The sequence below is a fragment of the Phalacrocorax carbo genome, chromosome 5 (genome assembly GCF_963921805.1).
Source record: "Phalacrocorax carbo chromosome 5, bPhaCar2.1, whole genome shotgun sequence".
In the NCBI taxonomy this organism is placed as follows: Eukaryota; Metazoa; Chordata; class Aves; order Suliformes; family Phalacrocoracidae; genus Phalacrocorax; species Phalacrocorax carbo.
In genome coordinates this window covers 42,932,777-42,952,592 of record NC_087517.1, presented here as the reverse complement: position 1 = coordinate 42,952,592, position 19,816 = coordinate 42,932,777, and the positions used below count along the sequence as shown (strand labels likewise).

At 42.4% G+C, this 19,816-nt stretch overlaps 2 protein-coding genes across 5 annotated transcripts in view; both read right to left on the bottom strand.

The window, feature by feature from the left end:
• TRAF3IP1 (TRAF3 interacting protein 1) overlaps positions 1-12,449 on the bottom strand; it is a 46,135-nt gene extending 33,686 nt beyond the window's left edge. Inside the window, exons 1-6 of one of the 4 annotated variants that reach the window (XM_064452190.1) lie at positions 12,090-12,449; positions 11,185-11,253; positions 7,193-7,354; positions 4,166-4,306; positions 3,532-4,002; positions 2,267-2,344 (exon numbers count right to left, since the gene is read on the bottom strand). In XM_064452190.1, the coding sequence (XP_064308260.1) occupies positions 2,267-2,344; positions 3,532-4,002; positions 4,166-4,306; positions 7,193-7,354; positions 11,185-11,253; positions 12,090-12,212 (1,044 nt within the window). In that variant the 5' untranslated portion in view covers positions 12,213-12,449. Of the gene's footprint in view, positions 1-2,266; positions 2,345-3,531; positions 4,003-4,165; positions 4,307-7,192; positions 7,355-8,322; positions 8,359-11,184; positions 11,254-12,089 lie in introns of those variants that run through there. The other 3 variants (XM_064452189.1, XM_064452187.1, XM_064452188.1) reach the window with 3 other exon arrangements.
• A 4,023-nt stretch (positions 12,450-16,472) lies between these two features.
• Positions 16,473-19,816, bottom strand: part of USP40 (ubiquitin specific peptidase 40) — a 56,903-nt gene continuing 53,559 nt past the window's right edge. The window contains exons 34-35 of the transcript XR_010373075.1: positions 17,334-17,589; positions 16,473-16,608 (exon numbers count right to left, since the gene is read on the bottom strand). The gene's annotated coding sequence lies outside the window, so the exon portion shown is untranslated. The remainder of the gene's footprint in view (positions 16,609-17,333; positions 17,590-19,816) is intronic.

The following is a 19,816-nucleotide window of genomic DNA, read 5'->3' as shown; positions in this document are numbered from 1 at the left end:
GTTTCTTCTAATTCCTACTTATGCTTGTTTTCTTTTAGTTCCAAAAAATTATAGATACTTATGTGATGACTGTTACACACTGGGTAACATACAGAATTTCTTTAGTACTAGAAAAATACATTTTTAAAAAAAGTCAACCTGTCAAAATTTAAGTAGCATTTTAAAGCTGGCCTCAGTAGCAGCAAGAAAAATAGAGTTGCACGAATACACATAGAATCTTACATAGACTCCTAATCTCACAGGAGGAAAGCCAGGAACTAAGCTTTAAGTGATAGCTTTGCTGTACACATAGAATATGAAAAAAAAAAATTATATAATTAATTTCTCCTCTAAAGTAAATGCAGCATAGAAGCCATTCAGCCTGAAACTCCACAGAAATCTCAAATGAAATAAAAATTCCCATTTCCCCACTGCTTTTTCCCCCGCTGTTTCCATGTTCTTATGCTGCCAAGTAGCGTGTCTGAAGAAAGGGCTTAATTCAAATACAGAAGCAGCAAGATGAAAATCAAGTGGAAGACAAATAGCTCATAATGCCATGAAGCCACATAAGATTAGGCTTGGAAAGAGAGAGAAGCTGTGTCTAGGACCGTGACGATAAAGGGAACAGGACTAGGAGCCAGGGTAAATGGGTGAGCACAACAGGAACAGACCAGAAAAGAAGAGGTTAATCCTCAGGGCAGAAAAGAGTGGGGTGGGTGACATGTTAGGTATTGCATATCTGCCATTGCTTGAGAAGGGCTGCTTCAATTGTTTCACTTGTATTATATTTACAAGAAGCTAAAAACAGATGCTGAAGACTTATTGATTATGCGGCAGAGACTACAAACTATGACTCAATACTCTTCATGTGCATAAAGACAAAGTTTCCCTTCTTTTTAATACACTTGTTTCACTGCCACGTGACTTAAATGGAGTTACAGTGGTTTAAAACAGGGTAAACTCCTCGAGATAAAGGCACTACCCTGCTGTGAAACAACTGCGAGGACAGGATGATCAACCCCAGTCCATCAGAATTAATTTCATGCTGGAACTTCCTCTAAATCACTTTGTGTGGCTATCTTAGCTCTCCAGCTCTAAAAATTCATTGGGAAAATATTAATTTCATTCCTCTATTCCACAGTCTTAAGATGACGACCATTCGTCATGCACTGGTCTAACATGTGTGTTTTCATCACCTAAAAACTAAGCAGTGTCTACTGTTACGCAAGCAAGTAGAAGAAAAGCATGTCATCTAGATTTAAGGTAACAAACCCACATGCCTTGGCATCACTCCCAAAAGCACTTAAGACGGGAAATGAAACTTTACTGCCCCAGTGTATTATTGTGGTGCCCAAGAGCACTACGATAGTTTGGGATGAGGCTCAGAATTTCCATTAGAGACCCGATTTGCAGGAAGTTTAACTTGGCCATGAATGTTTGCTTCAGGCTAAAAACTATTTTATAAGCTCTCCCTCCAAGTGCCAATAATTTAAAAGTTTGGTTGGATTTCAGTCAAAGAATGGCTATAAATTTGTCATCTCATGTAGAAGACACAATGATGTCAGTGGCCCATAGACTCTCAACAGAGACTCCTGCTAGACTTGGGATCCTGCCTATTTTTTCCTAGCCTGAGCCGCTTTATGTTAATTTATTGAAGTCTCACTCTTTAAACATTTAGCCATATGGCTCCGTAATTCCCCAAATTGCCTCAGGTCATCAGGAAGCAGCAGAGGCAGACACAATGGTATCACAAGCAAGAGCTACTGTTCAGAAGCAATCTGAACAGTAAATTGCTATTCTGCCCTACCATCATCCAGCTGCATAACACAGGCCCAGGCACAACATTGGACTAATTTTCTTTCCAAAACAGTAACTTCTATTACAGTACAAAAAAAACTAAACCAACCCAAACAACAACAACAACAAAAGAAACAAAAACACCACAAAACCCCAAACCAAACAAAAAAAAACCCAAAACAAAAAAAAGCCCACCAAACTACCTTTCCAGGAAAGATTCAGAGAAATAAAGAGAAAACTCTGAAGTAAAGATTTTTTCTGAAGTACCTAACATATCAATACACAGAAATAAAGTCTGGAAAATGGAGTAAACCAAGTAGACAACTTTTGTTTCATCTCAGAGAAATTTAATAAATAAAGAACCCAGACAGCCGTAAAACTTGTCATCTACTTACCTTTCCACCTTACATTCCTTTTGTGCAGACTCCCAAATCATTCTAAAATGCAACACTTTCAATATTCACCTTCCCAGATCTTCTATACTACTAACCTCATTATCTGGCTGGCACTTGCTGTCTTTAGTGGACCTCTGCGTTTTTCTAAGCATGGATTCCTCAGAATCTGCAGACTGAAAAGAAATTAATTGCTTTAGATTCAGTGTGCTGAGAAGCGAGCTACTTACCTGAATAACGTGAAAGGGGAAATGAGCATAGAGTAGAACCAAGCACACTACAATTGTATTTTTATCCATCTACCTGCCCTCTTTACCTTGGCTCTCCCTCATAGGAGACTAACCAAGGAACATAGACAGTCAAACGTTGTTCTTTTTGAGTAACATCAGGAAGGTAAGAATCCTTAAGGCCAGCAGACAGGAAATGACAGAATTGCTTTCTCACATCTAACAAAATTAAACTACTCCCTAGAAGCACCACTGATGCCCATTAATCCCAAAGTTCTAGTGTGAACCAGCATACAACAGAACAGAAAGAGAGAACAGGAAATATTTAGAGGAGGAAGAGAGAAGTCAAAAAGAACTACATAACAAAATGCAATAAAGACATGGCTTTTAAGGCAGTTTAGGGCTTTACACTGAGAAGGTCTGAAGTATGGGGAAACAGTGGACATGTTCCTTCTCAAAGACGTAACATGATGTGCTGAATCCACTGCAAATAGAGCACCCTTGCAAGAATCTAGATGGCATTCCCAGCAGTTCTTTCAAGGAAAAAAAAAACCAAACATCAAGCTAGAAGCAGGCAGCTTAATCTAGAAAGCTAGAAAAAAAAATACAGGTGTACAACTCCACCACGTGTGTGCTGCTACAAACGTAAGCTCAAGAGAGATATTAATGACTAGTTATGGCCCAAAGGAATGCCCTTCAGCCCCATCTTCCCCAAAAGCTGGCTATGGCGGCAGCAATAGGATGCATTACTGGGAAGACACAAAAGGATGGTAAGTACGCAGCTCCAACAGTCACTGCCACCCCTTCTCTGCTAAACATAAAGTAATGTGATCAGGAGAATTCAGACATGCAGAGTTCAGAAAATAAACTGCTTATTAGATGTTCAGGAACCACAGTCAGATGAGTCTGATGGCTTAAGTGAATCAAGATATATCATGACATAGACATGAAGCTACTCACACTCTCACTAGATCAAATCCACACCAACACTTCCATTTCATGAGTGACTGCTGTTAAAGAAAGTACTTAATTGTTAGATGAGCAGGGAATACAAACATGCAAGGTTATTATAACATGTTCAGTCCCTACCACAGCATGCCAAAAGTAACTGTTCTCTGAAATAAGATTTCAATTACCTTTTTCTCTGCTTTATCCTTTCCATGTTCTCTTAAATGCTCCCCATCTTTTTCTCTGTCCCTTTCTCTATCCCTTTCCCAATCTTTTCCTCTATCTCTGTCTTTCCCTCGTTCTCTGTCCCTAGCCTTATCTTTGTCTCTTCCTTTCAGTCTGTCCTTTTCCCTTCCTCCTTCATTTTTTTTCTCTCTTTCTTGTCCTTTATCATGCTCAAGATCGTCTTCTCGTTCTACATCTCCTTTTCTCTTGTTTTCTTCTGTTTCTTTTCCTTGTTTGGTTGTTCTGCTTTTGTTTCTTTCCCTTTCTCTTTTTTCTCCTTCCTTGAAGGTGTCTCTGTCAGGGTCTTTGTACCTGTCTTCATTATCCTTCTGTTTATCACATTGCTTTTCTCTTTCTTCACTCTCTTTCGAATCTCCTTTGGGTTTTCTGTCTCTGCTTGAGCTTCTGTCTTTAATTTCAGTGTCTCCTCTACCCTAAAAACGAGGTAAAAGCTAGAAATTAATTCTGACGTATGGCAACTCTATCACGCAGTTACTTTCCACAGACCACAATGCAAGCTAAAAAAAAAACCAAACCAAAACAATAAACTGTAAAGAGCGGTAGCTGCTGTACGCCACAGAAGTTGCAAATGCCTACCTCTTTATCTCTATGGCTTTTTTGTTCTTCTGTTTTGGATTCTCTGCTTTCTTTATCTCGAGATTTAGACGATGGAGGCTTCCCTTTAGCATCAGCTCTTTCCCCAGCTAAGATCCTTCTTACAGCAACATCACTGGACAGCTGCAAGGAATAGAAAAACAATTATTTTAGCAAATATCTCCTTTCTTCCTACCTCTGTAATCAATATGGCTTGAATTTTGGGGGGGAGGCGTTGTTTGGTTTTGGTGGGTTTTTTTTTCATTTTTTGTTTGTTTGTTTTTTAAATAAAGCTTATATTTCTGCTCTTTTGGAAACATTCTTTGACAGGAGTAACAACGCTGTTTTATGTCAGACACCTCCTTGCAATTCTTGTAATAATTTGATTATATGTGCCACAGCTATATAAATATAGAATCATAGAATCACTAAGGTTGGAAAAGACCCTTAAGATCATCGAGTCCTACTGCTAACATATCACCGCCAAGTCCACCACTAAACCATATCCTCAAGCACCACGTTTACCCTTCTTTAAAATACCTCCAGGGATAGTGACCCAACCACTTCCCTGGGCAGCCTGTTCCTGTGTTTGACAACCTGTTCAGTGAAGAAACTTTTCCTAATACCCAACCTAAACCTCCCCTGGTGCAACTTGAGGCCATTTCCTCTCCTCCTATCGCTTGTTACGTGGGAGAAGAGTCCGATCCCCACCTCACTACAACCTCCTTTCAGGTAGCTGTAGAGAACGACAAGGTCTCCCCTCAGCCTCCTCTTCTCCAGGCTAAACAACCCCGGCTCCCTCAGCTGCTCCTCATAAGACTTGTTCTCCAGATCCTTCACCAGCTTTGTTGCCCCTTCTCTGGACATGCTCCAGCACCTCAGTGTCCTTCTTGTACTGAGGGGCTCCAAACTGAACACAGTACTCGAGGTGCGGCCTCACCAGTGCCGAGTACAGGGGCACGATCACTTCCCTGCTCCTGCTGGCCACACTATTCCTGAATCAAGCCAGGATGCTGTTGGCCGCCTTGGCCACCTGGGCACACTGCTGGCTCATGTTCAGCTGGCTGTCAACCAGCACCCCTGGGTCCTTCTCCACCAGGCAGCTCTCCAGCCACTCCTCCCCAAGCCTGTAGCGTTGCATGGATTGTTGTGACCCAAGTGCAGGACTCGGCACTTGGCCTTGTTGAATCTCATACCGTTGGCCCCGGCCCAACGATCCAGCCTGTCCAGGTCCCTCTGGAGGGCTTTCCTGCCCTCCAGCAGATCGACACTTCCACCCATCTTGATGTCATCTGCAAACTTACTGAGGGTGCACTCAAACCCTTCATCCAGATCTTCAATGAAGATATTGAACAGGACCAGCCCCAACACTGAGCCCTGGGGAACAGCGCTCGTGATGGGGATATATGGTGCTTTTTATGTGTTATAGCACAATAGCAATTCTCATTGCAGCAATCTATATGTTTTTCAAAGTGGTAAGGTAAATGACTGTCAAATTCTTATACCATGACTGCTAGATTGGCTAAATACTCTTAAAACCACACTATGTTGTATTTGCGTCCACTTTTAGGCCACTCTACTTTCACCTAATACTTGCTCAATGAGCAGCAACCACTAAAGAAAAGAAAACTACATTAAGAATGACTTTCAAAAAGTTAGTGTTTAAAAAGCTTCTGCATCTAGTTCATTTGTTAAGACAACAAGTAACTATTAATTATATTATTTTGACAGCAAGTTAATGTCATGTTTTCATGTCCAAGGGACAAAGAGTTTGACTAATCAACAAAATAAAGAAAAAAAAAAATCACATTGTCAGAAAATTCTTCCTGAAACAGGAAAAGCTTTTAGATCACCAAAACCTTATATTGTCCTAGGGGTTGGCTCCTCATTCTCTCCTGGTTTGTAAGTGTAAAACTATGAATTTTTGTGGATTTTCACATTTGGTCACTAACTTCTGCACATCAGCAACACTTGCCTGAACTAAGTAACTCCAAGCTGTGCACTCAGCTCAGCACTAAAAGTACCAGGCTAGAGACTGAAGGAAATCTTTTTCACAATGTGCATCAAGCTTATGTTTCACAATAAAAGCCAAGGGGCTAATTATCTTAGCTCAGGCGGGTAGACTATATCCTCTGGATATTAAATCTCACCACAGCATTCTACAAAGCTGTTCCATCAAGCACATTTTTAAACTCATCCAGTCTCTGTGCACATGTTTATCAACTTCCCCCTTCCTGATCCCAAGCAATTCATAAGGAAGAAGCTCATAGCACTCAGCTAATTGAAACAAAATAACATAAATTTATATGAGTAGATTATCTGACAAAAATAATCCAAGCTAAACTTGCAGACAGCCTGAAAATACCGTAGTATTTCACAGTCAATTATACACAATTTATTCCCACTCATTAATTCAAGGGGATTAGATAATACCTTCATATTTCAAAAATCTCTGTAACACTTATAAGCAAAGGATCCCCGTTACTTTTAATGCCACAATTTTACGAATGCAAGAATTATTTTAAGAACTGCCCCTGTAGTTATCGTTAACAGATTATCAAATTGCTCTTTTGCTGCATTTCCATATTCAAAAAGGAAAAAAAAAGCAGCAAATTGGAAAAATTACTTTAATTACAGAATTAGAGATTTGACTGAAATTTTAAAGGAGATAAACTCAAGGTGGCAGCATCTGGTCATATAATTAATACAACTGCATCACCAAAAGTTTTAAAAGTTCTGAAGCTTCATATTGTTCTTCAAGCCTAATAAATGTTATTAAATGACCAATGAATAACGTAAAAAATAAAAACCAGCCTAAATTAGAAGTACTAAAATATCCAGAACATGTTTGAATGGCGACTTGGCTCAAACTCTGCAAAGATCATATACCATCTATCTGTTGTTATAAGTGGTGACCCAAGGCATATCTTCTGTAATTAAAAACAGCAACTGTGCGCCAATGAAGTCTGTTACACATAAGCTCTGATAATATATTACTATCTATATTTTATACATGCAGCGATGTCATACTTTATTTAAGCAACACTTCCCAATTGCTTGAAGAAATTCATTGGTTTTTTCAGGTTCGTGGCCAGCCACAACACGTGCTGGTTTGACTGACAGTGGCTCTCCAGTTACCATTACAACAGCATCAATTGCCTTCTGAAGGAAGCTGATTTTGGCATCTTTATCCTGGTAAAAGAGCAATTAAGGATAATATTGAGACTCCAAAATAATTCCACACATGACCTAAAGAACAGGAAAAACTCTGAGTGGAACAGTTACAGAAAGCATCCGTACAGTATGTGGGTTGTTAAGTCAGGAAAGAGAGCTGCCCCTGATTTATAGTTAGCTATTTATTTCTGATTAAGAAATGACAGCTCTGATAACGGCTGAACAGTGAACTGGAACAACCAAAGTGGAAGTATAACTTTGTGTTTTTAATATGTTTATCATTTAGCTCCAGTGCATTTTAAGACTGCTAAAAAAAAACCTTGGCACTCTATTTTTAAGCATTACATTTTAACGAAGATAAAGTTTTGTTTAAGAAATGATTGCAAGTATTACCGAAAGAATCACTAAAGAGTTGTAGCAGGACTGTTACAGCAGATATTGCTCAGAAGGACAGTCCTTGCCCTGAATATTTTTCAGGACAGAAGTCAAAGTTATGGATCTTACATGAATCTAAACTGAGGGACTTATACGCTTGCGCATATACTTTACAAACCAGAGTTAACAGTGAGTAAAGAAAACACAGGACAGATGATGGGAAAGAGATACTGGCACGTATTTTTATCTTTGCAATTACCAGATGTGTTTTAGGTTTATTATTATATTTTACAAACAAGTTTCCCCAAGTGCCCTTTAGCAGAGATGATGGCTTTTGGTGATTATTCAAAATCATAAGAAAAAAAAATAAAGACAAAATAAACCAACCCCCACCAAGTAAAATTTTATCAGACGGCTCCTGACCCAGATAATGAAATTGTGGTGTGAAGCCTCTGCAGCTGCACAATACTCAGGGGGAATTAAAAAAAAAAAAAAAACAAAAAAAAACCCACACAAACAAAAAAAAAAAAAAAACAAACAAAAAAACCAACACACCAACAAGTCTCAAAAGTTTTATTAATAAAACATAATAAAATTCAAGGAATATTTACCAGGCCCAGCACAGAAGTCTACTTACTCATCCTTTACAGTCATGACTGGAGACAAAGAAAATATTTTACTAGCCTGTTAAAAAGTAAACCCATGCAAGAAGAATTCTGGATGCATGTTTTATAGGCATCGGTTCAAAAGAATATAAGCTACAGCATTTGAATAACTGAATAATTGATAACTGAAAAGTGGACTGCTGCCATTTCAGTTAATTCAGAAAAGGAGTAACACCTCAGTTTGCACTGCACCTACTGAGTATCATCTCAGCTGCACATCCAGAATGACCTGGATCTCATTTGACAGACGTACCAATACAGAGGAAAGCAATGGAAGCCAGTGTTTCCTCAGCTGAGCAAGGCCAACACTCTTTACAGGCCACCCAGTAGCACTATGTGCATATCCCTGTGGCACTGGAGCTTAACAGTCCTGTTCACGTGTTATCTCAAGTCCCAGAGCCACTCTCCATAAACAAGAACTGGGTTCTGCTGCAAGCACATGAATGATAGTTAAATACATGGGAAGAGAGTCTCCAGAGTCAGAGTACTTCCCGTCTTTGACTGTACCGAAAGCATTAAAACAAACACTGCCGCATAATGGAGACAATCTGAAAATCCCAGCTAACAGCAGGAGCACTTCACCCTCACCAGTGCTTCCTGCATTCAAAAATAAGAAAGGAAAGGAAGGAAGTACTGCAACCTTCTATTAAAATAGTTGTCCATACTTCCAAGGACATATGCAATCTATTAATTTAGGGAAGGAGACAGGACACTATTCTAAACCAAACAAGTTTTCAAATAAAGATCCAAAATTTCCTCCTACATCCTCATCATTTTCACCAGTTACGTTATCAGTGTGTTCTGTCCATATACAAAATCCTCAAAAACCCAATGAGAAATCTAGAGCTCCTACCTACATCAGTAAATAAAGTTCTATTAAAATAGAAGGAAATATCTGAAATAGTGCTGAGCACTTAGGAAAATATTTTTGGTTGGGTAGCTTTCAAACAAAGGTACCTCCACTGTTCCAAATGGTAAGACTCTTTTTACATATATATATATATATATATAAAGACTTTTGTGTGTGTATATATATAAAACTGATGTGGAAGATTAGAAGATCAAGCCTAGTATCCAATCTTTCCATTTATAAGAGAATCTTTCCATTTATAAGAGAATAACCAAATGAGATGGCCTTTCTAATAAACATGCAGACAGCAACACCATCCATTGTAGCTGTCCTCACACTTTACATTTCCCCTACATCTCTCTTCCATTGATCACTTTGACTATACATCCCTGAAACAAACTAGAACTTGGTGAGGTCCATGGGCACGCTCTGCAGGACAGATTTGACTCGTGGGATGAACCATGCCTCCCACCTTTCTGCACAGGAGAAGGGGACCAGCCATCTATGCAATACCTGTTATCCCAACAGCGGAGACATAAAAGGTAGCACATAAGAAACTGTGGGTGCTTTAGGACCCCATGGCTATGTCAAGGTGGGAGAGGGGAGTTCAAACTAGAAACGAAGACAGTTGCTGCATGTATGCATGCATGATGCTGCGTAGCACTTAAGGGGATGTCCATACCAGGAGCCAGCCCCAGCCACCTCAGAGCCTGGACCACAAGCTTTGAGCTTTCCTAATTTCAGTCTATGCACCTCATGATCTGCAACAGCACAGCCAGCTTGCGAAGAGCAACTGCCAGTTTTTCCCAGCCCAGAGCAAGCAGACTGTGGACTACAGCGCTGGGACTATTCCACAGTAGGTACAAACCTTTCTTTTTTTCTGAAAGCACCCTGCCCATTCCAAGTCTGTGCATTTACTGCCAGATCATCACACCAGATGAGTATCATTCCCTAGAGTTACATAAAGCAGATCACCCTTGCACACAAACATACACAGCTATTCACAACATGAACTCTGGCTGCTGCTCTCTAGCTCTCTGTGGGTAGTTTTGGTCTCTGCAGGTGACTCGCCTGATCTTCTACAACTCCAACAGAAATCACAGTAAGGAAGCATCCTGTGACAGCCAAGTCTTTCTCCTGACCAGTATCTTGGAAGGAAGAACACAAGCTAGAGATGTTTTCCCCCACATCGCAGCAACCACGACCTCATGGACTGTGAAAGAAACTCTCAGAGAGATACTCAAGATTGGTACAACTTCACAGGTATCACAGTATGCAGGTACAAACAAAGCACCAGCAGTTGCTAGGAAATCTGCTTTTTCAATCCACAATAAAATGCACGGTACTCTCCAAAGAAGTCGCAGCATTTCCTAAGCTACTCTTCATCAGAGAAACTATTAACAAGCTTCAACAGGGACAGTACCAACAAAATCAACAATCCCTTGTATAACTAATTTAGATTTTAGTTATCCCAACAACAATAAGAACAGTCACAGAAAATAACGTACATATCAGATCAATAATTAGCTGCAAGAAGTGCATAAAACATGCAACTGGTATATAGGTGACTAGCCAGGTTCATAGACCTTAGACTTTCAATTGCTATGTTAAACAATCGCCAACAGATGTAGCTGTCTCACTAGCAACATACGAACACTGTGTTATTTGCCATAAATAAGAAACCAAAGTTTCCAACCAAGTCGGTAGCTGAAGTCAACATCAGTTCAGCAAAGAGGCAGACAACAGAAGACCAGCAAGCAGACAGTAAAGTCACCCTTGTAGTTAAGAAAAGCATTTTTTCAGTAATAACATTAACTTCCTCTTTCAGTAATTAGCCATTTTTATACTGTAATAAACCTATTGTGGAATACATACACTATACGAATGCCTCAGCAAGTCCTAGAATATTAAGCAAGAATATTTACTGTACATTTGTATACAAGAAGTTTCATACCCACCTTAACATTCTCTGATTTCAATTCAAAATCTGTGTAAAGTCCTTTCATAAAACCTGTCACTCTAATTACCTTCAAAACAGAAGAAAAGGAGTAAGTTAACAACACTTGAAGGCCTCTGTCCAATAAAGCTTGTACAGCAATAGGAAACAGGTTGGCCTTATTTGCTTTCAGAGATGATACCTTGCTTAGAACTATTTCTAGAGCAGGCTCGGAGGTCTGCTGCATCTCTGAACATGCTCTGGAACAAGGAGATTTAGTCCTTGCTTACGGCTCAGACCTCCCTTCCTATTTAATTCTTGGAGGTTGGTGACTCTGGGAGATTCACAACATAAACACCAGCACATGCACTTTAAACACGGCTCTGCATTATCCCCTTATTGACTTCTTTACATGTGACAGTATATAACGGCACCAAATCGATGAACATAAAAGTTAAGACTTTTTTTTTTTAAAATGGGAGGTGGAAAACCAACCTACCAACAGGTTTCACAGAAGATCAAACCCACACCAGCCTGATAGGAGTAAGACCCCCTTATCCGGTCTTAACCACCACCAGCCACCCTAAAAACCCTGAGACTTACTTTACTACCCTAAAAACCCCCGAGATTCACCCGCTGCTCCCAGCATACCCCCCTACAGCAGCCACCTGCGTGTGCCCCCCAGGCCCTACCCAGGCCCCAGAGCCCGAAGAAGTAAGAGGGTCCCCATTCCCGGCCGAGGGAGAGCTCAGGGCCCGGGATGTCCCCCCGGTACAGCCCCCCCCCCCCCAGAGGGACCCCAGGGCCCCTCTCTGCCCACCCCCCGCGGCAGCCACACCCCCGCCCGCCAGGGGGCGCCCGAGCCCACAGCCAGGCCCCGTTGCCTAGCAACACCGGAGCGGGCCCGCAGGCCAGTTCCCGGCCCACCTCAGTGATCACGTCGTGCAGGTAGCGGAAGGGCGGCTTACTCAACAGCCTGTCCGTCAGCGGCGGCTTACGGATCACCTGGCCCAAGGACTCCTGCGTCCGCCGCACCACCGCCTCGTTCATAGCGGCACCGGCCGCGGCAGGACCGCGCCTCCACCGCCACCGGCGGCGCCGAGCATTCCCGGCCTGCCCCGCGGCGCAGGGCGACTCACTGCGCAAGCGCAGACCCGGCACGGGCGGTTGCTAGGCTCAACGCGGCCCTAGCAACCACCCCGGCGGCCTGGTTAGGCCCGGCCCTAGGCCTGAGGGGAGAGACCCCAGAATCAGCCCCGCTGCCTCTTGTCCTGCAGAACTGGTCACACCCCAGCCCCTGGTCTGAATAATCTTTAGATAAGATCCAACTGGAGTTTCAGAGCACTGTTTTTTTTTTTCTCTTGAAATAAAGAAGTGGAAAGTAAGGGATGGGAGAAGAAGCAGCCATGGTTGGGATTGCCAATTGTTGTATTCTTCTTGGATTAAATGGAATAGCACAGGAGGTAGTAGCAGTTAAGAAAGGATCACAGGAGTGGAAACTAACACGAGAGAATTCTAGAATGTTCAAGGCAGTAAATAATGCTTAGGGCAGGTAGGAGGCTATTAGCAATGAATGCTTCATTAACAAGAGCCTTCTAAAAGAATACAAATTAGTAGACTTCCAAGGACTGACAGGGGAAACATCCTTCTACAAAGAAGGTTGTGGCCTTCTCTTATCTTCACAAATCAGCCAGCAGTGACAAGAGGGAACATCTTGGCCCAGAAGGCAAGAACTTCTTACCAAAGCCCAGCAAGTGTGGGAAAGATAATTCCAGCAGGTGGAGATTGCAAGCACCAAGTCTCATTTGAGGGATGAAAGGACTACCCCCCACACATGGGCAGTGAATTAAAATTGCACTGTAGCTTTAAAATTAAGTGGAAAAGATACAGGCCAATGGAAAAGGAGGATGCTCAGTCAGGTCAATGATTATGTATTAGATACTTATACATGACAGGCATGGTGTGTTAACTGTCAAAATGAACTCCAGTAGGTGTGCTGGATTTGTGGAAATATTCCACCTTGCACCCTGCAATGTATGCTCTGTAAGCATACTTCATGTGTTTCGGGAGTTATTTTAAATTACAGGTAACACCACTGCCTCTTGTCCCACAGAACTAGTCACACCCCAGGCCCTTGTTTGAATAATGGGCAGATAAACAGTGCTCTGAAACTCCAATTGTAACTTTTTTTTTTTTCTTGAAATAAGAGAGTAGGAAGTGATGGGTCAGGAAGGAGCAGCCAAGGTCAGGGAACCCAATCCCTCCGCATGCTTCCTAGCAAAGCCAGGCCACAGCCATCAAAGAACAGTGCAGGACCCCCAGCACCACGCTCAGCCTTCTGCAGCCCCATTTCCACCAGACAGCATACTATAGCCTCCCTGCAACCTGCCTTGTGCTCACCCCATCGTAGCCCTCATCAACAAATAAAAACCTGGCTGTGCCCCAGCCTCCAGGTCACTACCAATTTCCCTGACCAGGTTTGGGAACCAGAGAAAGAAAATACTGCTTTTCTGCTTGGCCACTTGTGACCATTAATGTTTGGAAAGCTGAACTTCAGCAGGGCTGCATGGGACTGCACTGCCATGCTTCAACTTACAGCTCCAGCTTACCTGCCTTGCTAAACAACCTTAGAATTAAACAGATTTAGAAACAAAAAGAGACACGTTACAAAGCACATTTATCTGGTGTTAGTTCAGGCAAGGAAAGAGGTTATTTTTTCAGCAGAGGAAGGGAAGCGGACAGGTTCCACACTGCCTGGGTAATCATACCTGGGCTCCTGAGAGCAGGTATTCGCAGGGAAGCAATTTCTGTCTCCCCCCAGCCCAATACACTAGTGGGTTGATGAGGTTCCCAGACAGGCTGTGACTACAGGATCTAGTGAGCCTGGGAAGAAGAGGAGGTGTTGACAGCTTTTACATCCAAGGGCATTAGAAGGGGTCTCAGAGGAAGCCGGAAGAGTGGGAAGAAGCTGCTCTGGGGAAGAGGGTTATTGATTTTGGAATCATGTGGTTTATCTGGATTTCTGCCACCAGCTCTCCATGAAGAGTCTGAGATGCCTCAGAGAATCTCATGGGGTTTGTTAAATTTGACCTTTGGCATGCACATTTTGCTGAAGAGATAGTACCCAAGGAAGCAGTGTTCAATTTAATTGAAGAACCAGAAGCTAGCAACACACAAAGTCTCCACAGATCCCTGTGGACCTAAAGGGAGTCACTGGAATTGAAAGACCACCATAAAACAGATAGCTTTAAGTTCAGTCTGGAGACCTAGTCTTTTTGAGGACCTTGGACTAGAGTTGTTCACAGATATTGGGCAAGCTGAGACCAATCCTCATGAAGATGTCAGCAGGAAATTCAGCTGACCACACAGCATCAATAAGAGAGAAAGCAGCTTACCAAATGGCTCAGGAGAAGATTCACAGATCTCCATCATATACCAAAAGCCATCCTAACACCAGAAGGGTGGCAGAGAATCTTGCTGTTCTGAGCAGGTCACCACCATCGCAAGCTGGATTAGATGTCAACACATACTGCCTTTTTCTCCAAGGTTTGCCTCCTCCCAGAGGAAGGGACTCTGACCTTTCCAGCCACTAGTTTGACTTAATACAGCAGAACTTCTTTGCAGAAATAGGCTGGAAAGCAACAAGACAGGACCATGGTATGTATTGCTGGCCAAATATTCAAGGCAGGAATGTAAAGCTTTCTACCTCTGTTTCTTTTTGCATGCCACAGACAGCAGAGTACCACCTCCAGCCTCAACCTTATGAACTCAGTAGCTTAAGCACACACGTGTATATACGCAGTTTCCAACCCCTAGCAGCTCAGCTACCAAATGCTGCTTTAAAATACAGATGGCAGTTTGATAACAGAAAGCACCTGCTGTCTGTCTCAAAGACGTGTCTAGTTCAGACCTAAGGATAACTGTATTGGGGCATCAGTAACATGGAAGAACATACTACTGCATTATCTTTGAACACGACTGTTGCTGCTGAGTGTGATAAATATTAGCAGGTATTTTTGCTTCACTGGGTTTCTCGCTTTTAAGACTTTTTAAACAGGTAACAGGAAACTGAACAGTTTGTAACTGTGCAAAGTTCTAAACCAAGTAGGACTTCTCCAAAGATTTCCATGGTATGGGATTTGGGAAGTTTACTTTAAAATCAGTGCCTCAGGCAGAAATAAATATTCACACAGTACCCCTTACCTTAACATCAAGAACAGCAACCCAGCCAAGTCCATGGAAAGAGCCCAAGGCATAGAACCAATGGCATTTGCTTAGGGGAGAGCCTTCTGCTCTCAACATGCTCTTGAACTCTCTCGTTCCCTCACCTCCTTTAAAAAGCTGAGGGTTTGTTTGCCTTTTAAACTACTAACACGCCTTAAAAGCCATGTTTTGCCTTTTAAGCTGCTAGTCAATGTGGAATTTGGAATTTTGTCCAGCAGTCCCACACATTTTGGATTATTATCAGCTGTCAAAATTACTCCCAGTCCATCAGGTAAACATATCAAATGTATAGCTCAAATCACTGTGAAGACAGTATGCTTTTGAAGATCAGCAGGAAACTGGTGAAACACAAACTACTGTCACGCTGTACATCTTTGCTCCTAGATGATTTGAAGTAATTGTATTTTGATGCTGCACAGGCATCAAATATTTGGTTGGCAGGTTCTGCAAGATGCCTTGAAAAGTGTAGGTTTAAAATAGCCTAGAGCTACCACAGAGTTCTGTAGAAGTCCACACTGTCTGCATTACTGGATATGCTTTATTCTATGAAGGATCTCTCTCCTATCCTATTGCCACCAACTCCAGAACTGCTACCAGCTTTGCCAGACAGCATCTCTACCCCGAGAAGTGTGGCTGGCAATGTTACAAAACTTCAAGGAGCTGGTATTGCACTCCCTGAGATCAGCTTATATTCTTTTACAAGAAGGCCTATTTACATATATTTACTATTTACTGTAATTACAGTCTCTGGATTCCAAAATTATTCATAAAATTGGTATTCACTCTAAAGTCTTGAGCTAAGTTCTCCTGACAATGGCAAGAGTTTGCTTGCCAGACCTCCCCTTACCGTGGGGCTCATCTATACACCCACTTAGGTTGGGAACAGTCATGGTCCACCAGCAGCCCATATTTGTCTGACAAACTCAGACAAATGAATGCGACACTGTGTGCTACACTGGCAATTTTTTAACCTTGACAGGGAGAACTAAAGGTGGTGACTGTGCCCTCTCTTCCCTGCTGCTTTAATAACACAACTTCACTTCAGTGGAAAATTCACCATTTTCACTTGGCGTGGACATACCAGAGACATTGGGATGTGGTGTCATCTTGGGAGTACTTCAGAGAGCAGGTTTCAAGGATGGGACTTCAGTGAGCAGAGCTCCCACCTGGGACCACTTACACAGTTCCCTTGCCCTGAAAGGTAATTGCACAAGCCCAACACCTGCAATATAGAAACCAGTGACATTTTCTGTGTCATATTAATTAGCTGTCCTTCCACCAGTAAGAAATTGATGACTATAGCTCTGTGGCTAATGAATTCTCATTTTCATTTACTATTTAATTCTAATTGCAAGGAAAGTCAATGATGGGGAACCTACACTGTTTGAAAAGGAGAATGAAGCTGACATTTGACACCAAGGGTGTTCCCCATCACTGGCTCTGCATGGCTAAGCTTGCAACAAGAAAAAACATTTTATCCCATGAAACTTTAGACTTGCAGATTGCAAAATCTAGGTTCAGACACCAATTGCTTAAGCCTACTCCTCTCCCTTCCCTTGTGTGCTGCATAGAGACCTCCAGCGCACTTTCCCTCTTCTCCACGGCAGCTGGGTTCCGTCTCACCAGTGCTGCTCACCAGTGACAGATGCTAGTGACTGCTTGGCTCCAGTCTGGTACTGTAACAAAGCAGGCAGACATTTTAAAGTGCTCAGCATCTCTTGTGAAAGCGTGGAAGTCACTTCACACTTCAAAACACACTCCACTTCAAAATCTGAACCATGTCCAGTAGGATAAAGTCTATAGCAGAGGGAACTTCTGTGTACCAGCCTAACTGGTGACAAGCCATACAGAGTCATAGGCACCTTCTACACCTTTTTAGTTTTTTGAATACAGGATGAATCTTGGCAAACTTTTTCTGCCAGCTGAAGTCTTGACCTCTTAACATACCTCCTTTGGGGCTTGGCACAGCCCCTGGTATTTGTTTCATTCCCTGGCTGCTTGCCATGAGATGTATTTGTAGGACTTGCAGCTCCATGGAGGCTCTGTTGCCCTGTCTCTGCCATCCAGCAACAACCCAGCTCACAAGATGTGTCCCACAGCTACGGATGCAGCTTGCTGACTGATCTGCCTGGATCAGGGTGAAGCAGGCTTGCTGTGGCCTTTCTGTCCTCAAGGTGACAAAATATGCCGTGTCTCAGAAGTGCTGTGTTGTGGAAAGCAGGGAGAAATGAGGTAATTACATTTATGAGTTATTTTTACAGCTATTAAAGCAATCAATTGATAAAACACACCTTAAATACATTTTGTGCAGAGATAATGACTAGACAAACAGAGCTGTGTGGTTTCCTAGATATTTCCTGCTGGTTTGGATTATTTCAGTACAGATCCTATACAATACTTTTTAAAATATTTTGTTTTTCTTATCTTTACCTGCTTAAGGTACCTAATGGAGAGAGCATTCAGGACCCTAGCATAACTTTGGTTTGGCCAGTTGTGTTTGGTGTGTTGGATAAGACCCAAACCACAATAAGCAGCCTGGAAGCTGCGATGTGTTTACTCCAAGGAGTGTTAATGGAAAGGTGTGTTTGATTTATTCTGTTAATCGTATAAAAAGAATTTCTGCAATTAGTGGGTGTATGGTGCACAATCAGATTCTTTTTATCAGGAGAAACAGTTCCCCCTGGGTCTATTGAAGCCACATAATATCTCATGACTGCAGTTATGGCGTGGATCTATCTGATCTGCCCTGCCGTAACTGGAATTGAAAGCAGTAACTTTCATGAGAGCTAGGTCTCTACAAAGTGTTACTTCATTCTCTGGATCCACCCCCCTTTTTTTCTTTAAATTTTGTCTGTGTGCTAGTTTCCTTTTGTCAACCTTTGCTAAAGCTGTCCGTGCTGCCTTTTATTTCTCTTGCAATCAGAAAAGCTCGTCATTCAGAGCACAGCAGCATACTTGCATTTTTATAGTCTAGTTTTGCAAATAAGCGTAGCTTTTGAATTTTACAAAAATGACCATCTGCTTTCCTCTGCACAACTCAACATCCCCATGAAATTTATATACAGATTTCAGGCAGTACCATTCTGGTTCAAGAAATGTGTGAAGTTTGCACATTTCAGCAACTCTCTATCCACTGTATTCCTCAGCCTCGAGCTAGCAACGTGCTGTAAGTCACTGGCAGGGCTCCTGAACTTTCTTTGTGACACTCTAGGCCTGGATACTGCCTCTTCACCCTGACAGTAAACTGGAGAGAGAAGAAAACCACTGGTGATGGTTTATATAGATATATAACCCTCCACACCTGGGACCCAGTTCACTGGCTCAATGAAAAGGCACATGGAGGCAAGAATAGAGGGCAAGTCAAAGGAAAGAAGGGGTCTCTCCCATGAGCTGTACTGGCTCCAACCCCTCCTTTTGCTCTCAGGACTCCAAAGGACTTGCCTCCCTTCCATGACCATTGTCAGCCCCAAGGTCTAGCTAGAAAACAGCCCAGGGCTCTTGTCCCTTGTCCTTCAGGCAACAAAAGCAAATACTGAAGTTGCAAGTTAAAGTCCTGCTTGACTTTAAATACAGGTAAATGCTGCTTCTTCAAAAAGTGCCAAGGAAAAGCATTCACACAAAACTGTGTTACAACAAGCATTCCTCTGGTTGAGTAATCAAGCATTAGAAACACAGGGGACGCACTATTTCCAGCTCTTCTAAAACCCTACTGTGACCTCCTGGGCCCATATGATACACTAAAGCCCACCCTGTGGGACACCAGAAGAGGGTCCTCAGAAGGAGCCCTTCTCTTACTCAGCACAGCAGAGCAGATGGAAACAAAGACCACAAGATGACTGTGTACAGAAGCAGAGCAGCGATTTCCTAACAGGCCAGTGGTTGGTTCCACAACAGAAATTATGGTCTTTTTCACTCGATGCAGCAGAAGCTTGCCAAAGAGCTATCAACCCTCCACAGAGAGTTGGTGCTTCACTTCCTTAAAATTGACAACGGGGGACCATCTCCTAAACAAGCCCTGTTTTTCCCATAGAGTTATGCCTCTTATCTGTGTATTGCCCTTTCATTAAGCTGCTCTTCCCTGTTACCGTGGCACAGTTCGGTTCATATCACATTGTTTAATGTTGTTGACATTGTCGTCTCTTATTTTCTTTAATTTTTTTTTCCTTACAGGAACATGCATTATGCATCACTCTTGGTGCCAAGGGTGTCAAGAGAGGTGTATGCATCTCCTCTGTACCTCTCAGTTTGATTCTGGGAGACTTCACCATACCTGGAGACCCGCAGTTCACCCCCAAGGAGCAAGGTGTATCTCACAAACTCAGCATGAATGCTTTCATAAATCAATATACCTTGATAAAAACATGCATGGTGCTGGGCTGATTGAAGAAAGCTTTTGTAAAAAGGTTGTTCTGTGCCTTGGCGGGAGCAGG